General features: G+C 45.4%; 1 protein-coding gene across 1 annotated transcript in view; it reads left to right on the top strand.

Annotated features, from left to right (window-relative positions):
* Window positions 1-11,540: 11,540 nt before the first annotated feature.
* Window positions 11,541-20,124, top strand: part of MSN (moesin) — a gene marked incomplete at its 3' end in the record, with an annotated part of 108,267 nt that continues 99,683 nt past the window's right edge. Inside the window, exon 1 of the mRNA XM_017512133.2 lies at window positions 11,541-11,796. Coding sequence (XP_017367622.1) covers window positions 11,785-11,796 — 12 coding nt within the window. The remainder of the gene's footprint in view (window positions 11,797-20,124) is intronic.

The following is a 20,124-nucleotide window of genomic DNA, read 5'->3' as shown; positions in this document are numbered from 1 at the left end:
AATGTTAAAATGTGTTCTGGTCTGAGACTAGGGGTAAAGAATGAGAAAAAGTGTTTTAGGAAGGTAAGTGATGGGAGGAAGGGGCTATGATATATTAGGCTGTCTTGGAAATACATATTAGGCCCAACAACACACATACAAGCAAATGGGCACAAAAACAGGCAAGTAAGGGAGCCTGTTTGCACGGATAACATACACATGGCCAAACAAAGGCACATCTGGGCCCAGGAAGACTTCAGAACCTACATTTATATACCAAATATACATAGCTATGATCACCTTTTTTCTATGTGCAAGCATTTTATGGTTTGCAAAGACGCATCTCATCCGACCTTATATATCATCCTGACAAACAATCCTAGGAGGTAGCTGTTATTATTATCTCAATTTTTACAGGAAACTGAGGCTTGGGTTAATCAATTGATTTACTTAAAGTTGCTGAACTAGTTATTGGAAAAATAGACTAAAACCAGGTCTTCTGTTTCCAAATTCACTGTTTTTACGGTGGCACCTTCTATCTCTCTCTTTCCCTCAAACATATACAAAAAACAAAAAACAGAAATAAAACAGAAATAAAAAAAAACAGAAATAAAAGGCATATATGTATGAATAAAGCATATACAGTATACCACCAGTGGCCAGCAGGAGTTTTTGGGTTGTGCTCTCATGGAGGCCTTAGTAAGAGGAGAGGGGTCTGCTCAAAGCCCTGAGCCATCCTCCTTTCTGTTCCTTGTCCAGTCACTTACGGCTGTTTTATCAGGGCCTTGTAGGTGGGGGCTTTTTATGCTGGACTAATAGTTTTTATTGGCCTTGCTGAGACGAAGTCTTTGATCCCCATACTTCAACACTTAGGATGTGGGGACTGATGAAAAGAATATACTGTATTCCTGTTTCTTTGTCTCCGTCACTAGGTTGTGAGCCCTGTGAGGGTAGAAAAATTTGCTTTTTCATGTCTGTGTACACAGAGCCTAGTACAGTGCCTTTTGTATAGTAGGCATACACACACAAAATTGTTGAATGAATGAATGGATGAATAATAAAGTGAAATAGGCTTGTTTCAAGACCCTACTTATAGTGGGATCTTGGCCAAGTGATCTTACTTCTTTGAGCCTCAGCTACCTTATCTGTCAATTAGGGATTGACATATACTCTGATTACCTAAGATGTTCTTGGTAGTAAATGACATAATGATTTGAAAATGGCTCTGTTTTTATTTGAGGGCTTTTAACATATTGATTTTATAGACCCTTAGGGCATAGACATTTTCTCTTCAACCTCTCAGAGTATTGGGTCATCTAACTTTGATTCACACACTTTCAATTATGAGGACCTCAATACATTTTGAGTGACTCTCTCCAGTTTTGGACAGCTGTGACTATAAGAACCTTCTCCCTTGTGTCCCACTGTGGCTTTCTCCCATTGGTTCCAGTTCTGCCTCTTGGCATTCAGAAGTCTGATTCAGAAGAAGACATAGACATCTCCCTGAATCTTCTCAAAGTGAAACAAACTCAGATGCTTCAACTGTTCCTCATGTGTCCTGGATGCCAGCCCCCTCTCTAGCCAGCTCACTCCCCTATGGAAAGACCCTAGTGTGTGTGTGTCCTACTTAAAGTAGGGGTCACAGCAGGATACAGTTCCTCAAATGGGGTGTGACTAGGGAAGAAGAAGATAGCACTGTTCCCTTTTTCCCAGACACTAGTCTTCTGGGTTTGAATGAACTCTCTTGGCAGCCACACCTTATTGCTAACATTTATGGCGTTTATTATCAAGTAAAACCTCACAGATCTTTATAGCTATGCTGCTACTAAGCCACATCTTTCCTACCTGTTTCTCCATGAGGCTGGATATTTGGACTCAAGTATAATTCTTCCCTTTGTTCTACTTTTCAGCTTTACTATTATTTGGGCTTGTCTTAAATTTGGATCCAGATTCTGTTACCCGACCTATCTACATTCTCTCTGAGATCCATCCTATTTTTCTCCTTTCTTCTCTTCTTCCTCCTTTTCTTCCTCTTTTTGTTTCTCCTCCTCATCCTTCTTTTTTTTTTATTTTTACTATTTTATATAATTACAAAAGTAATTCGGGCTCATTAAAAAATAAAAGAATACAAAAATATATAAAAATATTTACATTAAGAAGTAAAAATTCTCTCTTTACTTTCTTCTCTGACCCTGGTCCTCTCTTCAGAGATAAACCAGTTATCAGTTTGCTGTGCATTTGTCTCCTTTTCTAGGGACCTATAAACATATGTGTAAAAGTACGGATATTTTTATGCATAAATGGGATCACACTATACACATTGTTCTGTGACTCAATAATAGCTCTAATAGATCAAAAACCTCTTTTCATGATAGCTTGTGTTTTTATTTTTGTTCATTTGTTTGGTTTTTGAAACAGAATCTTGCTTTTGTAGCCTAGGCTGAAGTGCAGTGGTGCGACCTCGGCTCACTGCAACCTCCACCTCCCGGGTTCAAGTGGTTCTCCTGACTTAACCTCCCAAATAGCTGGGACTACAGGTGACTGCCACCACTCCTGGCTAATTTTTGTATTTTTAGTAGAGAGAGGGGTTCACCATGTTGTTCATGCTGGTCTCAGACTCCTGACCTCAGGTGATCGACTGCCTCAGCTTCCCAAAGTGCTGGGATTGCAGGCATGGGCCACCGTGCCTGGCCAATAGCTCATGTTTTCAAAGGCCGAATTTTTGTATGTATATACCATAATGTATTTAATTAGTGCCTTGGTGATGGATATTTATGTTGTTTCCCTTGATTATTATAGTATTGCAGTGAATGTCTTTGTAAATGCCTCTTTGTACACAGTAGAGTGTTTCTCTAAGGCAGACTGGGAGCAGAGCTGAAACGATCTGTGTGTGTGTGTGTGTGTGTGTGTGTGTGTGTGTGTGTGTGTGTCTGTTCGTTGTTGTTGTTGTTGTTGTTGTGAGTTGGGAGAGAGGAAGTGATGAGGCTCTGTTCCATTGGTCTTGTTTCCTAATAGGATAACCTGAGGCAATGTGAACAGGAATGTGTGCCCTTAGAGAAACTGAACATAATAAAAGTTGATAGGCCTGCAGGGCTGGAAATGAGCAGATCCCTCTCTTCTCTGGCCTAGCTGAACAACCTGTCTTGAGCTCCAAGGATATGCCTGGAAGTGTTCTGGGCTCCTTCTGCATGGAACACAAAGTGTGATCCTTTTATGGGAGCAGCTACAGCCCAGCCTGGAATGGAGGAAAGAAAAAAAAAGTAGCAGCTGACAAGACAAAGCAGGATGTGGGAGGGAGGCCAGATGAGCACTGCGAACCTACTTCAGGCACTGCGGGGCTGAGGGAGACAGAGAGCATGAGGAGGGCAGGAAAGACCAAGGGAGGGCATCGTGCAGGAGGTAGGGCCCAGGAAGCCCAGAGACAAGAGCAAGCACACGGTACAGCCTGCTGCGTGCAGTGAGAGTAGCCCAGCTAGAGGGCACAGCCTGTGCTGAGGAGCCGTGGGAGGAAGAGAGGGCTGGGAAGGTAAGTGTGTGCGCTGGTGTGTGTGCGACAGGTCTCCCGCCAATTCTGAGTACGCTTGAAGGCTACGTTTCTGAAGATCACCGTGGTGACCATGTGGAGGCTGGCCATGTGGAAGCTGGCCTGGACAGGCAGCCTGGAGGCAGGGAGACCAGGGAGAAGCCTGTTCCAACAGTTCAGGCCAGAGTCGGGGAGGGCTGACCTAGGGCACTGGCAGTGGAGATGGGAGGGAGTGAAGCTGTGAAGGACACACAGACAGACAGTGAGCAGGGCTTGGTGACTGATGGCAGGCGTCAGGCAGAGTTAAAGATGATGACACTGTGCACACAAAAGACGGCGCTAACAGCAAAACCACCAACAGATACAGAGCTGCTGGGAAGGGGAGCTCGAGGGGAGAAGAGGGTGAGCACCCCTCGCAGAGCCTCACATAGAACCGCGCACCTAACAGGCACCCGGTCACGGATGGATGCGGATGGTTCACAGACGGGCCATAAGCTCAGCAGGCTGCTTTCTCTCTGGGCACATGCAGACTGGTCATATATGCATAGTCACTGGTTGGTGGGGGCAGGGCTGTGGGGCTGATGACTTGACTGGGAGATCCTGTATATGGACCCAATTTCATATTCCAAGAGGATAGTGGCTCAAATTAAATTGATATTGGCAGCCTGGGGAAAGAGCTTGAAAAGCTTCCAGCTCGATCAGAGGAAACGCCAGAGAGAAACTTTGTCCTCTCATGGTGGTCCATTAGTGTGATTAATAATAAATATCCCCAGGCACTTGATAGTGGCAAAATGCCTTATCAGCCCTGGTTATGATTACTCACCTGCTATCTCGAGCTGTCTAGTCTGACCACTAAGGTGCAGGGGTGATGCGAATCTTAAAATACACCCCCTTCCTCAGGTATGCCTGGTCATAGCTCAGGGCTGAGAAAGTCACAGGTTCAGGCTGGTGGAATGAGGGTGGACTTTGGGCTTACACCACCTGGGCCAAGATCACTGTCCTACCATCAACAAATCAACAAATGTGACTTTTGAATAAGTCACATCACTCCTTAGAGCCTTAGTGTCCTCAATTCTACCAATGTAACTGTCATTTCTTGTGAGGGTTATATTGAGGTTAGATACTGAAATGGTCTCCCTAATACTCAGCACATAATAGGTGCCTTGTTTAATATTATCTTCTCTCCTTTTTTCCAAATTCCAGCTTTTTTTCCTAAGAAGTAGTAACAAGACTGAGGATGGCTTAAAGTACGATTTTCCTACTACTGCAGTTTGTATTCTCAGCCACTTTGTGCTGTGAGAGGGTCTTTTGCCTTCAGGAAGACAATAGTATATGCTGTAGCTTATTCTCTTTTTTGTGTAATTGGCACACGTAGTCAAGTGTTTGTGCTAATGACCCAGGTGAAGACAAAGAGAGAGAGAGAAGGCCTCAGAGTGTGGGGCCCCAAGCTGATTGTTTTTTCCATCTGTCTCTGACACATTTCTCTTCTGTGAATGAAGCTAGAAGAGCAACCTCCGTGGCTTAGTTAATTCTTCCTTCAAGGATAACCCAAGAGCAAATGTGCTGAGTGAAGCAGAAGGACTTCTCAACAATGATAAAAATGGAAAGCAGCCCTCAGAAAGTTTTGAGTGATAGGCAACTTTCAATTGCTACAATTCCATAAACTGTTGGGGTGGAGGGACTCTTTTTGCAAAGTATGCCTAGGATTTAAGACTGCTCCCCATCCAGTTTGTCTCTGGTATTGCCTCTTCTGCACTGCACTGCATCCCCCGCAGGAGGAATGCCACCTGAAATGCGAAGCTTCTTTATTGCAGTGAACTTACATCTAGAATGGGAACAAAATATGAGCAGATAATTAAATGTCAAATTTCATTCTGTCTTGAGCTTGGACATAGACTTTCATATAAATCAGCTTGATTTTTCTTTTCTTTTTCTTCTTTTTCTTTTTTTGAGATAGAGTCTTACTCTGTTGCCCAGGCTGGAGTGCAATGGTGTGATCTTGGCTCACCGTAACCTCTGCCTCCCAGGTTCAAGTGATCCTCCTGCCTCAGCCTCCCAAGTAGCTGGGACCACAGGTGAGCACCACCACGTCTGACTAGCTTTTTGTATTTTTAGTAGAGATGAGGTTCACCATGTTGGCCAGGCTGGTCTTGAACTCCTGGCCTCAACTGATCCACCCACCTTGGCTTCCCAAAGTGCTGTGATTACAGGCATGTGCCACCACTTCCAGCATCACATAAATCAGCTTCATGCAGTTCTTGCTTGCCGTTCCTTTGACTTTGATGTCCAGACTTGGTGCAGCTCCAGAACATTCCCAGCCCTCAAGGAATCCTGAGCCTTTCCAACTGGACCCCAAGTCTGACCCTAAAGCCCTGATCAAATCTTCTTTTGCATCTCCTGCCCACTGATTCAGATGCCCCCAGTTTCCTTGGACTCCAGCTCTAGAATGTCCCTGTACCACCTCTGCTCATATTGGCCCTCATTAGCTGTACTGCTTGAAAAAGACTTGCCTGTCTCTCTTAGAACTTTCTGAATTTAGCTTGTTTAAAAACCCAAATCTCTTCATACTCCTTACTTTCCTCTCACAGGGTAACCAACCTGTGTGTGGATATATAGCACTTATTTCTATGTCTTCTCTCTAGAAACACTGACATAAACCTCATCAGACCTAAACCTACTCATGAGTATTACTCTGGCCCCAGGATGACTGATCTAACTCTCAGTACAAATAGAATCACAGTAGCGGGTAGGATAGGGGGAATTTCAGAAGTTTGGGCAATATAGGCATGAAGTAGTTTACAAGGAGGTAAAAAACAAAGCTGTTTCAGTGCCATTTGAAGAACAAGATAGCACCTCAGCTGCCTCTGCTCTGCTCTGGAGACAGAGGCATTAACTGAGATGAGTCCCTCCTAGCCAAAAGCCCCCAAACAATGTCTAGCTATTGACCACAATCACCATAACCAGCTTCTGTTTGGTGAAGTGGGGAGGAAGGCACGACTTCTCTGGTTCTAGCCCTCAAAATTTATTGCTTTATTGATTTGACTCTCAGCCTGAACATTATTGATGTATAGAAATGTCACTGATTTTGTACATTGATTTTGTATTCTACAACTTTGCTGAAGCTGTTTATCAGATCTAGGAGCCTTTGGGCAGCAATTATGTGGTTTTCTAGGTATAGAATCATATCATCAGCAAAGAGAGATAGCTTGACTTCTTCTTTTCCTATTTGGATGCCTTTTATTTCTTTCTCTTGCCTGATTGCTCTGGCCAGGAATTCCAGTACTATGCTGAATAGGAGTGGTGAGAGTGGGCATCCTTTTCTTCTTCCAGTTCTTTAGGGGAAAGGCTTTCAGCTTTTCTCCATTCAGTATGATGTTAGCCATGGGTTTGTGATAGATGGCTCATTTTTTTTTTTTAGATGGAGTCTTGCTCTGTCACCCAGGCTAGAGTGCAGTGGTGTGATCTCAGCTCACTGCAACCTCTGCTTCCTGAGTTGAAGTGATTCTCTTGACTCAGCCTTCCAAGTAGCTGGGATTACAGGTGCCTGCCATCACACCTGGCTTATTTTTGTATTTTTAATACAGATATAGTTTCACCATGTTGGCCAGGCTGGTCTCGAACTCCTGACCTCAAGTGATCCGAATGCCTTGGCCTCTCAAAGTGCCAGGCTTGCAGGTGTGAGTAATCTATAAATGGCTCTTATTATTTTGTGGTATATTCTTTTGATGACCAATTTGTTGAGGATTTTTATCATAAAGGGGCACTGGATTTTATTGAAAACTTTTTCTGTATCTATTGAGATGATCATATTTTTTTTTTTAATTCTGTGTATGTGGTGAATCACATTTATTGATTTGTATATGTTGAACCAACCTTGCACTCTAGGAATGAAGCCTATTGATCATGGCATATTAACTTTTTGACGTACTGTTGGATTCATTTGCACTATTTTGTTAAGAATTTTTGCATAAATAAAAAGAAGTTTTGCATCTATGCTCATCAGGGATATTGGCCTGGAGTTTTCTTTTTTTGTGGTGTCTCTGCCAGATTTTGGTATTAGGCTCATGCTGGCTTCACATAATGAGTTAACGAGGAGCTCTACTGCCTCAATTTTTTTTTTTAGGTGGAGTCTCACTGTGTCGCCAAGCTGGAGTGCAGTGGTGTGATCTTGGCTCACTGCAACCTCTGCTTCCTGGGTTTAAGTGATCCTACTGCCTCAGTATCCCGAGTAGCTGGGACTACAGGCATGCACCACCACACCCAGCTAATTTTTTTTATTTTTATTAGAGACGGGGTTTCACCATGTTGGCCAGGATGGTCTCAATCTCTTGACCTTGTGATCTGCCTGCCTCAGCCTCCCAAAGTGCTGGGATTATAGGCATGAGCCACTGCACCCAGCCATCTTCAATTTTTTTAAAGAATAGTTTCAGTAGGACTGATACCAGTTTTTCTCAAGAACACAACCGCATTTACAACAGCCACAAAGAGGACGGGTGCAGTGGCTCAACACTTTGAGAGGTCGAGGCGGGTGAATCACGTGACGACAGGAGTTTGAGACCAGCCTAACCAGCATGGAGAAACCCCATCTCCACTAAAAATACAAAGTTAGCATGGCATGGTGCCACATGCCTGTAATCCCAGCTATTCGGGGGGCTGAGGCAGGAGAATTGCTTGAACCTGGGAGGCAGAGATTGCGGTGAGCCAAGATCGTGCCATTGCACTCCAGCCTGGTCAACAAGAGTGAAACTCTGTCTCATAAAAAAAAGGAAAAAAGGAAAGAACGAAATAATAAAATCTTCTTCTTTAGAAAGAAAAAAAAAAAAAAAAAAAAAAGAATAAAATCATGTCCTTAGTAGCAACATGGATGGAACAGGAGGCCGTAATCCTAAGTGAATTAGTGCAGGAACAGAAAGCGTAATGTCACATGTTCTCATTTATAAGTGGGAGCTTTACACTGAGCACCTACATACATAAACATGGGCACAGTAGACACTGAAAACTACTAGAGGTGGAAGGAAGGATGACATGGGTTGCAAAACTTCCTATTGAGTGCTATGCTCGCTACCAGAGTGTAATATAACCATGTAACAAACATGTACATGTACTCCCTGTATCTAAAATAAACCTTGAGAAAAAAAAAATTAAAAATTTCTTGCTTGTACTATTGCCAGAGTTTCTGAACTGAGCTCTTTGTCTTCTCTACATTAGCTGCCTTGCCTTGGGTAAGTCCTTTCCTCTCTCTGATCCCCAGTTCCCCTGATCTGGAGTGAGGGCTGGCCTAGCTGGTCTCTGATTAAATCTCTGATTTAGTCTCTCCCTCTGTTTCCCATCCTCTCCTCCCCAGAGGTCCAACTTCATCTTTCTCCTTCAGCCCCTCTTTCCCCCTATTTCCTTAGCTCCCCCAGCCTCTGATGCCTCCTACCCCTACTTGGACTTCTATGCCCCCTTTCATTTTTTTTTTTTTTAAACGGAGTCTCTCTCGTCACCCTGGCTAGAGTCCAGTGGCGTACTCTCTGCTCACTGCAGCCTCTGGCTTCTGGGTTCAAGGGAATCTCCTGCCACAGCCTCTCGAGTACCTGGGATTACAGGCATACGTCACACCTAGCTAATTTTTGTATTTTTAGTAGAGATGGGTTTTGCCATGTTGGCCAGGCTGGTGTTGAACTCCTGACCTCAAGTGACCCATCTGCCTCAGCTTCCCAAAGTGCTGGGATTACAGGTGTGAGCCACCACACCCAGTCCCCGTTTCCTTTTTAGTAGTGTGTTCAGCTGCTTGACACTCTCTACCCAACTCTCCCCTGTGTATGCGTGTTGTGGGGAGTAGCTGGCATGGGAGGTGGGGAATGACACAGAGGGAGTTTCCACTTTCCAGAAAGTTGGAGTCAACAACCAACTTCTTTGTTTTTAGGCATTTAGCTTTGTGCCAGGTCCCTGTGGGGGCTAGGTGAACATGAGTGAAGGAATCAGTTGAGTTCCTTGAACTTCTGGTAAAAAAGGACCTATGGCATTATTAAGGAGTGTGATGAGCTGCCATTGCTACTCCTGCTGCTGAGGCTTTCTGATCAGTTCTGCTCTTCCTTGGGGACAACTGCTCATGGAGACTGTTTGGGCTTTGGGATGAGTGCTGCTCTTTGAACAAATGCTTAGCTCAAGGAAATGGTCTTGGCAGGGAACTTTGTTTACCCTAGCATACATGAAGGAATCTTGTCAGCTGTGAGAGAAACTGAGGCACATTGAATTGTGGACACTGTTGGGCTGGGAAGGCAGAGGAGGAGGGAATAAGACTACTGGTTCCTGAGTGCAAATGCAAGACCAGCCCATACGCAATCCTGTTAGGCTCATCTATTGTCCTAGGGAGTCAACTTCCTTTCTCATCCTTTCATAGTGTCAGAGTGGGAAAGGACCTTGGAAGCCCAGGAGTCCAGTCCTTTCTTGCTACAGAAATGGAAACTCAAGCCCAGAGAGGGGAAGGGAATTACCCAAGGCCACATAGTGGTCACACGATGAGTTAATGGCAGAGCTATGAGTAGAAGCCAGGTTTCCTGACCTCTCAAATGTCCTTTCCGTTGTCTGAAACCAGCTTACCATCTGTGGTGCCTTACCTCGCAAAGGATACTCAGACCATGCCTTCACATGGTTGTCAGTGGAGAGGAGAAAAAAAAGGACTCTGTCTAGCCACTTTCAAACTAAAACTCAGACTTATTTTATTTTACTTTTTTTGGAGATGGAGTCTTGCACTGCTGCCCGGGCTGGAGTGCAGTGGCCCAGTCTTGGCTCACTGCAGCCTCTGCCTCCTGGAAGTGATTTTCCTGCCTCATCTTCCCTAGTTGCTGGGACTATAGGTGCGCACCATCACCTCTGGCTAATTTTTTTTTTGTATTTTTAGTAGAGATGGGATTTCACCATATTGAGCAGGCTGGTCTCGAACTCTTGACCTCAAGTGATCTGCAGGCCTCGGCCTCCCAAAGTGCTGGGATTACAGGTGTGAGCCACTGCGCCCAGCCTCACTTATTTTGTTTTTATATATATAGATACGGGAGAGGGTCTTGATATGTTCCCCAGGCTGGTCTTGAATTCCTGGGCTCAAGTGATCCTCCTGCATCAGCCTCTCAAAGTGTTGAGATTACAGTCATGAGCCACCGCACTCAGCCTAAAACTCAAACTTGACCAGACGACTGCAACAGTCTAGAACACTGCCATCCTGGGATTCTGTGACCCTGACAAAAAGGAGAAAGGGAGCTGGCAGACAAATGTCAAGGGTGTGCACTAGGGAGGTCACATCTAAACTGAGAGAATTAATAGCCAGATTCATCAGAACATCAGAAAGTGAATGTACTGGGGGAGGGGCTAAAGGATCAGGACACTGATTTGAGGGAGGTGGAGACTGGGATTTAGAGGAAGCAAAGAGTAGAGAACAGAAATGGGGAGAAGGAGGTCAAGTCTGTTGAAATGAGGGCTGAGCAAGGACGGGGAGGAAATATGATGGGGAGAGTCCTACAGAAGAGAATAAATGAAGTGTTGGAAGAGGTGAGGCAGTTTAGCAAACGAAGAGTAGTTTCCTGTGGACCTGAGATCTTCAGGCCTTTGAGGAGCTGTTAGGGACTACAGGGATCTGTGCGGCCTCAGGGAGCAGAGCTGAGATCCAAGGATGGAAGCCGTAGAGAAAAGGAGTTCCGACATGCAAGAACTTTCTAAGAGCCAGGGTTGTTTTAAGAAGGAAAAGATAGCTGTGATAGGTAGTGAGCTCCCCATCGGTGGAAAGTTGCAGTCAGGGGCTGCGTAATCATCTGTCAGGGTGCGGCCCAGGGTCTGGGCCCTGAGTGGGGGTGGGGCTGGAAGGCCGGGACGTGGAGGGCTAGGGGGTGTGAGGAGGGTGGGAGAGGAGCGGGGTGGGTCTGGGTCGGGAGTGGTAGCTCCGCTAGGTCCGCTCGGGCCCAGTCGGGCCCCCCACGTGGCCGCTGTGGCCCGGCTGCGCCGGGCTGGGCCAGGCTGGGCTGGGCGGGGCAAGGCCAGCGGTCGGCGGGGAGGCGGGCGCGAGGGCGGGGAGCGGCGCGGAAGCCGGGCCACATAAAGGAGCGGGCGGCGCGACGGGGGCGGCTCTTTCCTGGGTGGGGTTTGCGAAGTCGTGGCCCGTTAGCAGGAAGCCGAACAGTCGCCCCGACGCTACTGAGGACCCAATCTGAGTCCCCGGCCACCCGAATCCGAGCCGTGTGTACTGCGTGCTCAGCACTGCCCGACAGTCCTAGCTAAACTTCGCTAACTCCGCTGCCTTTGCCGCCACCATGCCCAAAACGGTGAGTGCTGGGGTGGGCGCTGTCGACCCCAAGGGCTCTGGCTGAGTCTCATAGCCGTTTTCTGATGGCTGAGGGCTTGGCCAGCCACCGACCCGCCTGGGACGCCGCGCCCTCCGCCATAGCCTAGGGTAGGGAGGGGACCGGAGTGGGAATCCTGGTCTGGTGCGCCCTCAGGGGTTGAGGGGGTGTCCAGGCTGGAAGTTTGGACAGGGCGAGGCCTGCCTGTTTCTCAGGTTCCAGTTCCCTGTGTCTGAGATGGAACAGTGAGGATGGCTTCGTTGGGGCCGGGGGACTCCCCTTTCCCCTGACGGGCCATGGGCACAGAGGAGAGGAATTCTGGTCAGAAGACAACACTTCCCCCAGCTCAGGAATTGGCACCTTTCAGGGGCAAGGCTGCCAATGTCCAAGAGGGGCCTTGGGAACAGAGAAGTAGGGAGGAAGGAGGGAGCCGCTCGGGGCGGATCCCACACCCCCACTCACCTTTCCCACAGCCTCACCGGGTGGCTCCAGCTGTTTTCCACTAGGAGGTGAGGAGAGAGATGTGAGGAAATCGTCATCGAGGCTGCACCCGAGAGCACCAACACTTCATTAGGCGCCAGTCTGAGGAGAGGCCTACCCTATCTCCTGGGAGAGTGGACTAGTTTCTCCCTCCTCTCCACCCCCAAATCCCTGCCCCTCCCATTGCTTAATGCCTCTCTATCTCCTCCTATACCCGCTGGACTATTTTGTGTGGTGTGGGTTCTCTCGTCGGGCCACACCTTTCTAGAGTGGTGGTTGATTTGGGGATGCGTCTCCACCCCACTGGCTGTTATGAGAGGAACAGAAGCCTCCTGGGAGTGGGGTTAGGGGGGCCGGATGCCCAGGAGGGAGGAGGGAGGAGGGGTGTGCCTGACTAATGAGCTCTGCTTGCTTTTGTGCAAGTCATGCCAAATGGCTGCTGGGGCCATTCCCTTGCTCAGAAAGGCCTAGTGACTACCCTGGCTTGAGTCCCTTAGGCCAAACAGCTTGTTGGGCTGGCCTAGGCAATGCAGTGCTCCCAGACATGTCTCCCCAGGACTACTTGAGCTTTGTAGAGGTGAGATACTGACTAGTAGCCTTGGAAAGGGCTGAAGGCCCCTGGATGAGAGGAGGCGAGTTGGGGGCCTAGCCTTTTGGGTTTGTGATGAGCTTTGGGTGCCACATTACTGTATACCAGCCTCACTGCCAAGTCATTCTTGCCTTTCCAGAACGTTGTCCTTCAGAAACACCAAGTTTTCAAAAAATGTGTGCTTTCACTGTTTATCTCCTTTAGATTACTTGTGGTTTTAGGACATGAGGCTTTTACACACTTTCTTCCCAGTTCCCCTGCCCCCAAGGAGAGAGTAATGGTTTTGGAGACAGGGGAAAATACCCCATTGTCTGCCAAAACAGGATTATGAAGATCCTGTCAGGAGCGGCTCTTTGGATCTCTCTCTGTGGTTGACTCCTGACTCCTCTTAAGGTGTGGGTTTGCCTGAACAGTTGGGTGGATCCCTGGGAATAGACGTTGCTCCATGGCCTTTCTTCTGTAGTGGCATATCTCATCCTCAATTCTGCCATATCCCACCTTGAAACACAACTTCATGGGCCTGGAAGTTGCCTCAAACTTGCGTGAACCATCTCATCTCAGTCAAAGTGGCAAAGAAGACAAGACAGTGCATTTATTGTTTTTCTGGGAACGGAGAGAGATTGGAGTATAAGCTGTAGTCAGGCCTGGAGTAATGAAGGTGTCTAAATACTGAAGGCATTTTTATGCAGATTAACTGAAACCTGAATTAAATTGGAAGGAGAGGGCTGAATTTTGATAGACTGGAAGCATTAGAGAATTTTCTGTGCTTTGACTTAAGGAATGGTCAACTTTTAGGAAAAACAACTATATGTCTGTTAAGGCCATAGAATCTTAACCTGAAAGGGACCTTGGAGACTATCTATTTAGGACAACTCTCTTTAAAAACAAACAACAACAACAACAACAACAACAAAACCAAAAAACAAAAAACTAATGAGGAAATTGAGGCCTACAGAAAAAGACCTACCTAAGGGCATATGGTGACTGAGCCAAGACTCGGGTCCAGGCTTTCTGATGCTCTTCTGATTGACCCTCTGTTCTGACCCAATGATTGAGTTCTTCACATTTGAGTTCTCTTTCTTGCTCCAAACAAATTGCCCCCTGTTCTCAGAACTTTATGGTCCTCAGATCAAAGGAAATGAGTAATTTGAGCAAAGTGGCCAAGGCTGGCATTTGTGTCATGTCCTGCTAAGGTTCAGCAGTGTCACCAGGTGCCACCTGTTACTTTTCTTATTCCTCATCCCAAAGTCGAGCTGTTCAGGGACACATCCTAGTTCACTAAATACGAACCAGTGACTTTAATGAAAAAAGGAAAAAATTTCCCTTTCTCTGCTCCCTTTTCATTGATGTGCTTTAAGCTATTTCTAGCGTATGGCAGATAGAGAAGAGTAATGGAAAATCAAACTCGTTCATTCATGTGAAGCATGTCTACAGCCTATCTAGGGTCAGTTTCACTTTTATAGCCAATTGTCCCACCTAGTCAGCCCAACCTCCCCTACATCTGTTAAAACATGCTGGCTGGGTGCGGTGGCTCATGCCTGTAATCCCAACACTTTGGGAGGCTGAGGCTGGTCGATCACAAGGTCAGGAGTTTGAGATCAACCTGACTAATATGGTGAAACCCCATCTCTACTAAAAACACAAAAATTGGCCAGGGTGGTGGCAGATGCCTGTAATCCCAGCTACTCAGGAGTCTGAGGCTGGAGAATTGCTTGAACCTGGGAGGCAGAGGTTGCAGTGAGCCAAGATTGCGCCATTGCACTCCAGCCTGGACAACAGAGCAAGACTCCTGTCTCAAAAAAAAAAAAAAAAAAATCACTACCCGCCACCACCCTTGCCTTCTTGCCATTCCTTGGACTCTGCTTCTGGTTGCCAGTTTCCTGAGTCTGCTTTAGTAGCCAGAATGGAAAAGCTTATTAATTGCTATGTACATCTTCTGGTGATGATAACAGTTTATATATATATATATATATATATATATATATATATATTTAAAAAGGCTTTTCCCCTCACAACCTTCTTTAATTTTTTTTTTCTTTTAAGATCACAAATGCTTTAAGGCTTTTTTGGATTTCCTAAAAAAAAAAAAAGAGGGTGTTGTGAATTTTCAAGATGTCCTTGAGTTTCTGGTTTCCTTTTTTGGGATTTATTAAATTTAGTATTGAAAAGTCTCTCCACAACTATGAAGTCCGATTCTTATCGTTGTATAGATGGTGAAACTGAAACCCATGTTATGGGGAGACTAACCTAGAGTGATGCAGTATGTCAGTTGCAAAACTAGGACTTGAATCTAGGTCTTAGAGCATCAGTCTTGGTGAAACACCTCTTTGATCTGCTGGGGTTTTAGCCATATATCAGCAGATTAAGGGAAAGATAATCAACTGTCATTTGGTGGGACCATCAATGTGAGCAGACATAGAGCCTAGCTCCCTGAAGTATTTGAAGGTGTCTAGGTCGGCATTCAGCTAAACTTTAACAGGGGCTATGTGAATTGTTTATTCTCCTGCCATTCCTAGCATTGCTTGAGCCACTCGAGTGGCACTAAAGTGGTACTTGGTAAATAGGAGCCAGAACCTCAGTCTTTTAACCCTTGAACCAGCCCTGCCTGCAGACTTCAGGGTGGGGAAAGGATCAGGAATAGAGGTTGTGTGAGAGAGGATCCTGCCATCTTTTCACTTTGATTCTGAAGTTCACTTGGCCCTTTGTGAAAGTGTAGATGATACAGATAGGGCAGGAACCATCTTGGGAATTTCCTTTAGGCTTTTCTTTGAACAGCCGTCTAGGTAGTAAGGGGGCTGGTGGGGCAGGAAGGCCTTTGTGGGACCCACACCAACTAATCTAATACTCTCTCGTGTTAGGCTTGGAGAGGGAAAGGTTGCTCTTTGAGTCAATGATAGAAGTAGTATTGATCACTAATCTAACTTTCCATTCTCTGGCTGCCTGCAGACAGTAGGTTGTTTTAGGGTGTTGTTCTTACTTTCCTCTTACCTCCTCCCCCAATGGAACTGCTTTACTGAATGATGGAGCTGGAAAGGATATTTGGAAGTCATCTAATCTATTCCCTTGCCTCCAAATCTAATTCTCTCTGGATGAGATAATATGACAGTTACAATTATTCTGAACTCTGTTCTAGTGTTGCATGGCAACAGCCTGTCTTAGGTCCCTTTGTATCTTTCTGACAGTTTCCCTCACTGGAATTTCTAGACTCAGGGTCCCCAGAGGGGAGAAGATCTGGCGACCAACACTACCAGAGTTAGGCCTTTCATAACCATAGCTGCTGGAAATTTGGCATTGTTACAGATTGGAAACAGTCTTGTCTCTGATCTTTCAAAGATAGACTTGAATTTATCATGTGCCTCTTTCTTAACTCACAATCTTTTTTTCCCCTGCCACCTGCTCCATTACTTTGCTTGCAAAGGGGAAAAAACAGGGTCCAAATGTGGTCTTCTTTGGGGTAGTCTATTGGTTCAAGTGAACGGGGTGGTCTTTTCATGATTTACTGGCTTTGCTCTCTGTCCCTCCTCCCATTTCATGCTTTATAGAGCTGGAAAACTTTTCAAGTCCAGGTTCTAATTTGTGGTGTAGAAGTTGTCACTTTGGAGGGTTAGCTCAGGATTCCATGAATTTGGAAAGTGGGTGCTGGGAAATGGTAAGCAACACTGAACTGAGAATTTTTCTCCTCTTTCCACGTAAGAAGAATCTCTCTCCTGTCCTCAGTAAAGTGAGTCAAATGAAGTGGGTCTTTAGGCTCGTCCTTTCTTCAAGCCTTCTGTCTCTCTAGCTTGTCGTGACAGAGCTGTACCAGTGATGGGTAAACTCTAGGAATCCCTCCAGTACTGATGTTTTTGAGAATCTTGTTGGCATAGCACTGAGTCTCTTATTTGTATGTTCATTCCTTCAGACATTCTTTCTTCAACATTTGGGCACCTTCTGTGTGTGAGGCAGTACTGGAAATAAAAATTGAACAGTACTTTAAAAAATGTATCCTCTTTTCCCATTATACTTCTGGAGTGCTATTTCTACTTCAGTGCTGAGTTCAGAATGGATTGTTTCTCACATGCAGTTAGTTTGTTTCATTAGTAGATCCAAGAAGAATATTGGCTTGAGTACTCTTAGCCATTTCTTCCTGAGTCTATGAAAGAGAGAGGGCTTGTCTTTCCTTACTGCGGAAAGAAATAAACCAAATGAGATTATATTATGAAGGCTGTGCGTTGACTGAAAAGCTCTGGACAAACACCAGAAGCTTCATAGATTTTCCTGCCATTCTTTCCACATTTTCCAGTGCCTGCCTGCCTGATAGTAGAATAGTCCCTTTTATTTCTGCTGAAAGGCCTGGAAGCTACTAGATTATGTTTTAGATTTTCTTCTAACATGATGAGTGCCGTAGTTAGATATATTGGTAGGTATTGAGGCCTTCCTAAGGGCTCCTAAAGTGTCTCCTACCAGTGAACTGTGGACTGGCTATTGTGGAGTACAGCATTTCAAAGGCATTTGCACATAGGGCAACCCAGAGCTTCCCTAGCCTTAAGCTTCCCTTTAGCTGCTGGATGGGCTGAGTTTCTCACAGGAGTGTTTTGAACCACAGAACAAATGAGCTGGCCTTAAAACTTCTGCCTCAGCCTTTATCTTCTTGATGGGGACACTAAAGTGCAGAGAAGGGAAAGGATTTGAGTGAACTGGTTATAGGGCCACGACTAAACCCCAACATGCTTGGCCCCAGTGTAGGGGAAGGACTTTGAATGCCTACCTTCTAAATGGCACTCACTGTGAGGTGCTCAGTGTCTTCTCCCTCTGTGCTTGTGGTGACTTGACCATGGAGTTATGGTCATGGGAAGAGCAAGTTCTTCTGAATGTGCAGAGCTGACTTCAGGTGCTTCTTTATTTGGAAATGGTTCAGCCTCTGACCTTGTCTCAGGAACTCTTTGTAGCACTTCCCAGGAAGGTGAGTGTTTTGCTTTGGCCTGTGAAGGGTGGTGGAAGGCAGATGTGTAGGCTGAAGGGAGGTAGAAAGAGGACACTAGTCACATTTTTCTGCTTGAAACTAGGTCTTACTGTTCTAAGAAACTTTAGGGAGTAGAGTTATTTTTTTCATCATATTCATAGCCGGGGAGTTAGGCAGCTTGTTCGAGGTCACATAAAGTTGGTAATAGTATTGAAAGGAGAACTTGGATTTACTAATTCTGAAGTTAGTGATCTTCCACTGAACTTGGCTGCCTTGGAAGAATGACTCTTTCTACCCTGAGAGCACAGACATCCAGAGAATTGGCTCTGCGGTGATTATGTTAACAAGGTGGCTACAATGGAGTTCCCCTAAAATGATTTTGCTATAGCAGGATTTTCTGGGATCTCCAATGACTGTCTTCTCTTCCTGCCCACCTCTCACCCCAGGTCCCTGCTTTCTCTTTGCCCTGTTTAATTTTGAGCTCTGACCTCTTTGAATTCTGACTCAGTGCTCCAGCTTGACCTGCCCCTTGAGTTAGGAGAATATCATAGCACTTTTTTCCAATTTAGTGACAATATTTGCTGCTGTAGCAAATTGAATGCAGACTGGAATCTCCTGGCTTCAACCCTCACCACTCACTCACCTCTAGATGCTTATAGGCCAAGTCTGGGGCACGGAGCTAAAAAAAGACCTTCCAAGCCTACATGGAAAGGAAGCATAGAGTAGTGTTGAAAAACAGACTCTGGAACTAGACTGTTTGGACTCAAATCCCAGTTCTGTTACCGACTAGTTATATAGCCTTGGACAAGTTATTTAACTTTTGCACCTCATTTTCCTCAACTATAAATAATAGTAGTACTTATAGGGTTGTTGTGAGGATTACATGAGATAATTTACGTAAAGGACTTAGAACTGTGCCTAGAATCTGACAAGTGATACACAAATGTTACAATTATTTATTGAATTACTATATGCCTAACTTTGTGCTAGATCAGATGGATAAGAAAGAAGACAGGAAGTTGAATCCTCACCATTTAATGAGTGGTTACTATGTACTATTTACGATAAGGGATAGAAATAAATGAAGGGATGATACAATTTCTGCCTTCAAAGACCTCCTATCTCCTATTTAATTGGGGATTTAGGGCCAACTCACTTAAAAACGGTTTGATTTCTACAGATTTTTGAGGAGAAAGGGTTTGCTGGGACATGAACAGGGCCTTAAAGGGTATGTACACTTGGGAGCAGTGGCCTTTCTGGGTGGGAAAGTGATGTGTTTTTGGTATGTGGGTGTAAATCAGATGGCCCTAGGCTGATGCTCCCTTGGAAGTGAATTTCTCTGAAGTGAAGGAAGGCTGAGGTGCTGACTGATTTAAGGGGGGCCACAAAGACATAGATATGAGCATAGATGAAGCTGCGCTTTCTAGGGTCATTTGGAGCCAACAGTCCTTTCTTAATTGGCAAACAAGAGCCTGTGGGGGAGACTATACCTTTGGTTTTCCTGAATTGGGCAAATTAATTTTTTAAAATGTTACTTTTGTTGACCAAGTAGGTATGTGAGAAGGTCTTTTCTTCATGCTTCCACATGAACTAAACCAAAGAATAGAGCTTGGCGATAACTCTATGTTAGCACCCTAGAAACAGCTTTTAGTTCTCCCAGTGACTTTTCTACAAAATCAGGAAATGGTGGAGTTGGGGGGAGGATTTCTCAGTGTGTGGTTGTTAGAGGTGAAGGAGCATGATATTTTCTGGCCAGGGCACAGCTGCAGCATCTGGGTCTTGAATTTGGAGAAAAGGCCTTTTGGGCAACTTTCAAAGCACAGGCCTTTGTCTGTGCCCAATGGCACAGATACTAGATCTGAAACTCCTTTCAATGGACTTGTTGTGGCATAAGGTAAGTGTTGACATAGCTCCTAGGCCACTGGTATGGCAAATGGCTCTGTGCTTGCGTAGTAGAACTGTTTTGCCAGTTATCTTCTGTGATTGGTGACTTCAAAGATTGAAGTTTCTTCCCATTCCTTCTACATTATAGGCATTTGATAAGATACTTTGTGCATCCAGGGGTCAGATCCTAATGAGAGAAGAGTTGAGATGTAACAGTTTGGTGGTAGAAAACAAGATACAATCCTGAAAATTTTTTTCCTGGGCATATATTTGGGAAGTGACTGGGGCCAAGGCCTAGGAGGGGGAATAAGACACACCTACCAGGCATGATCAATATTTCCTTCCCTGTCTTTAGTCTTGACCTTCCTTAAATACCTGAGAAGGATCAAGTCTTATTTTTCTCAACTCGTGAGTT

Source organism: Cebus imitator, unplaced genomic scaffold, assembly GCF_001604975.1.
Source record: "Cebus imitator isolate Cc_AM_T3 unplaced genomic scaffold, Cebus_imitator-1.0 Scaffold463, whole genome shotgun sequence".
Classification (NCBI taxonomy): Eukaryota; Metazoa; Chordata; class Mammalia; order Primates; family Cebidae; genus Cebus; species Cebus imitator.
Note: the sequence above shows the minus strand (reverse complement) of the source record. Positions and strands in the feature narration are given on the sequence as shown.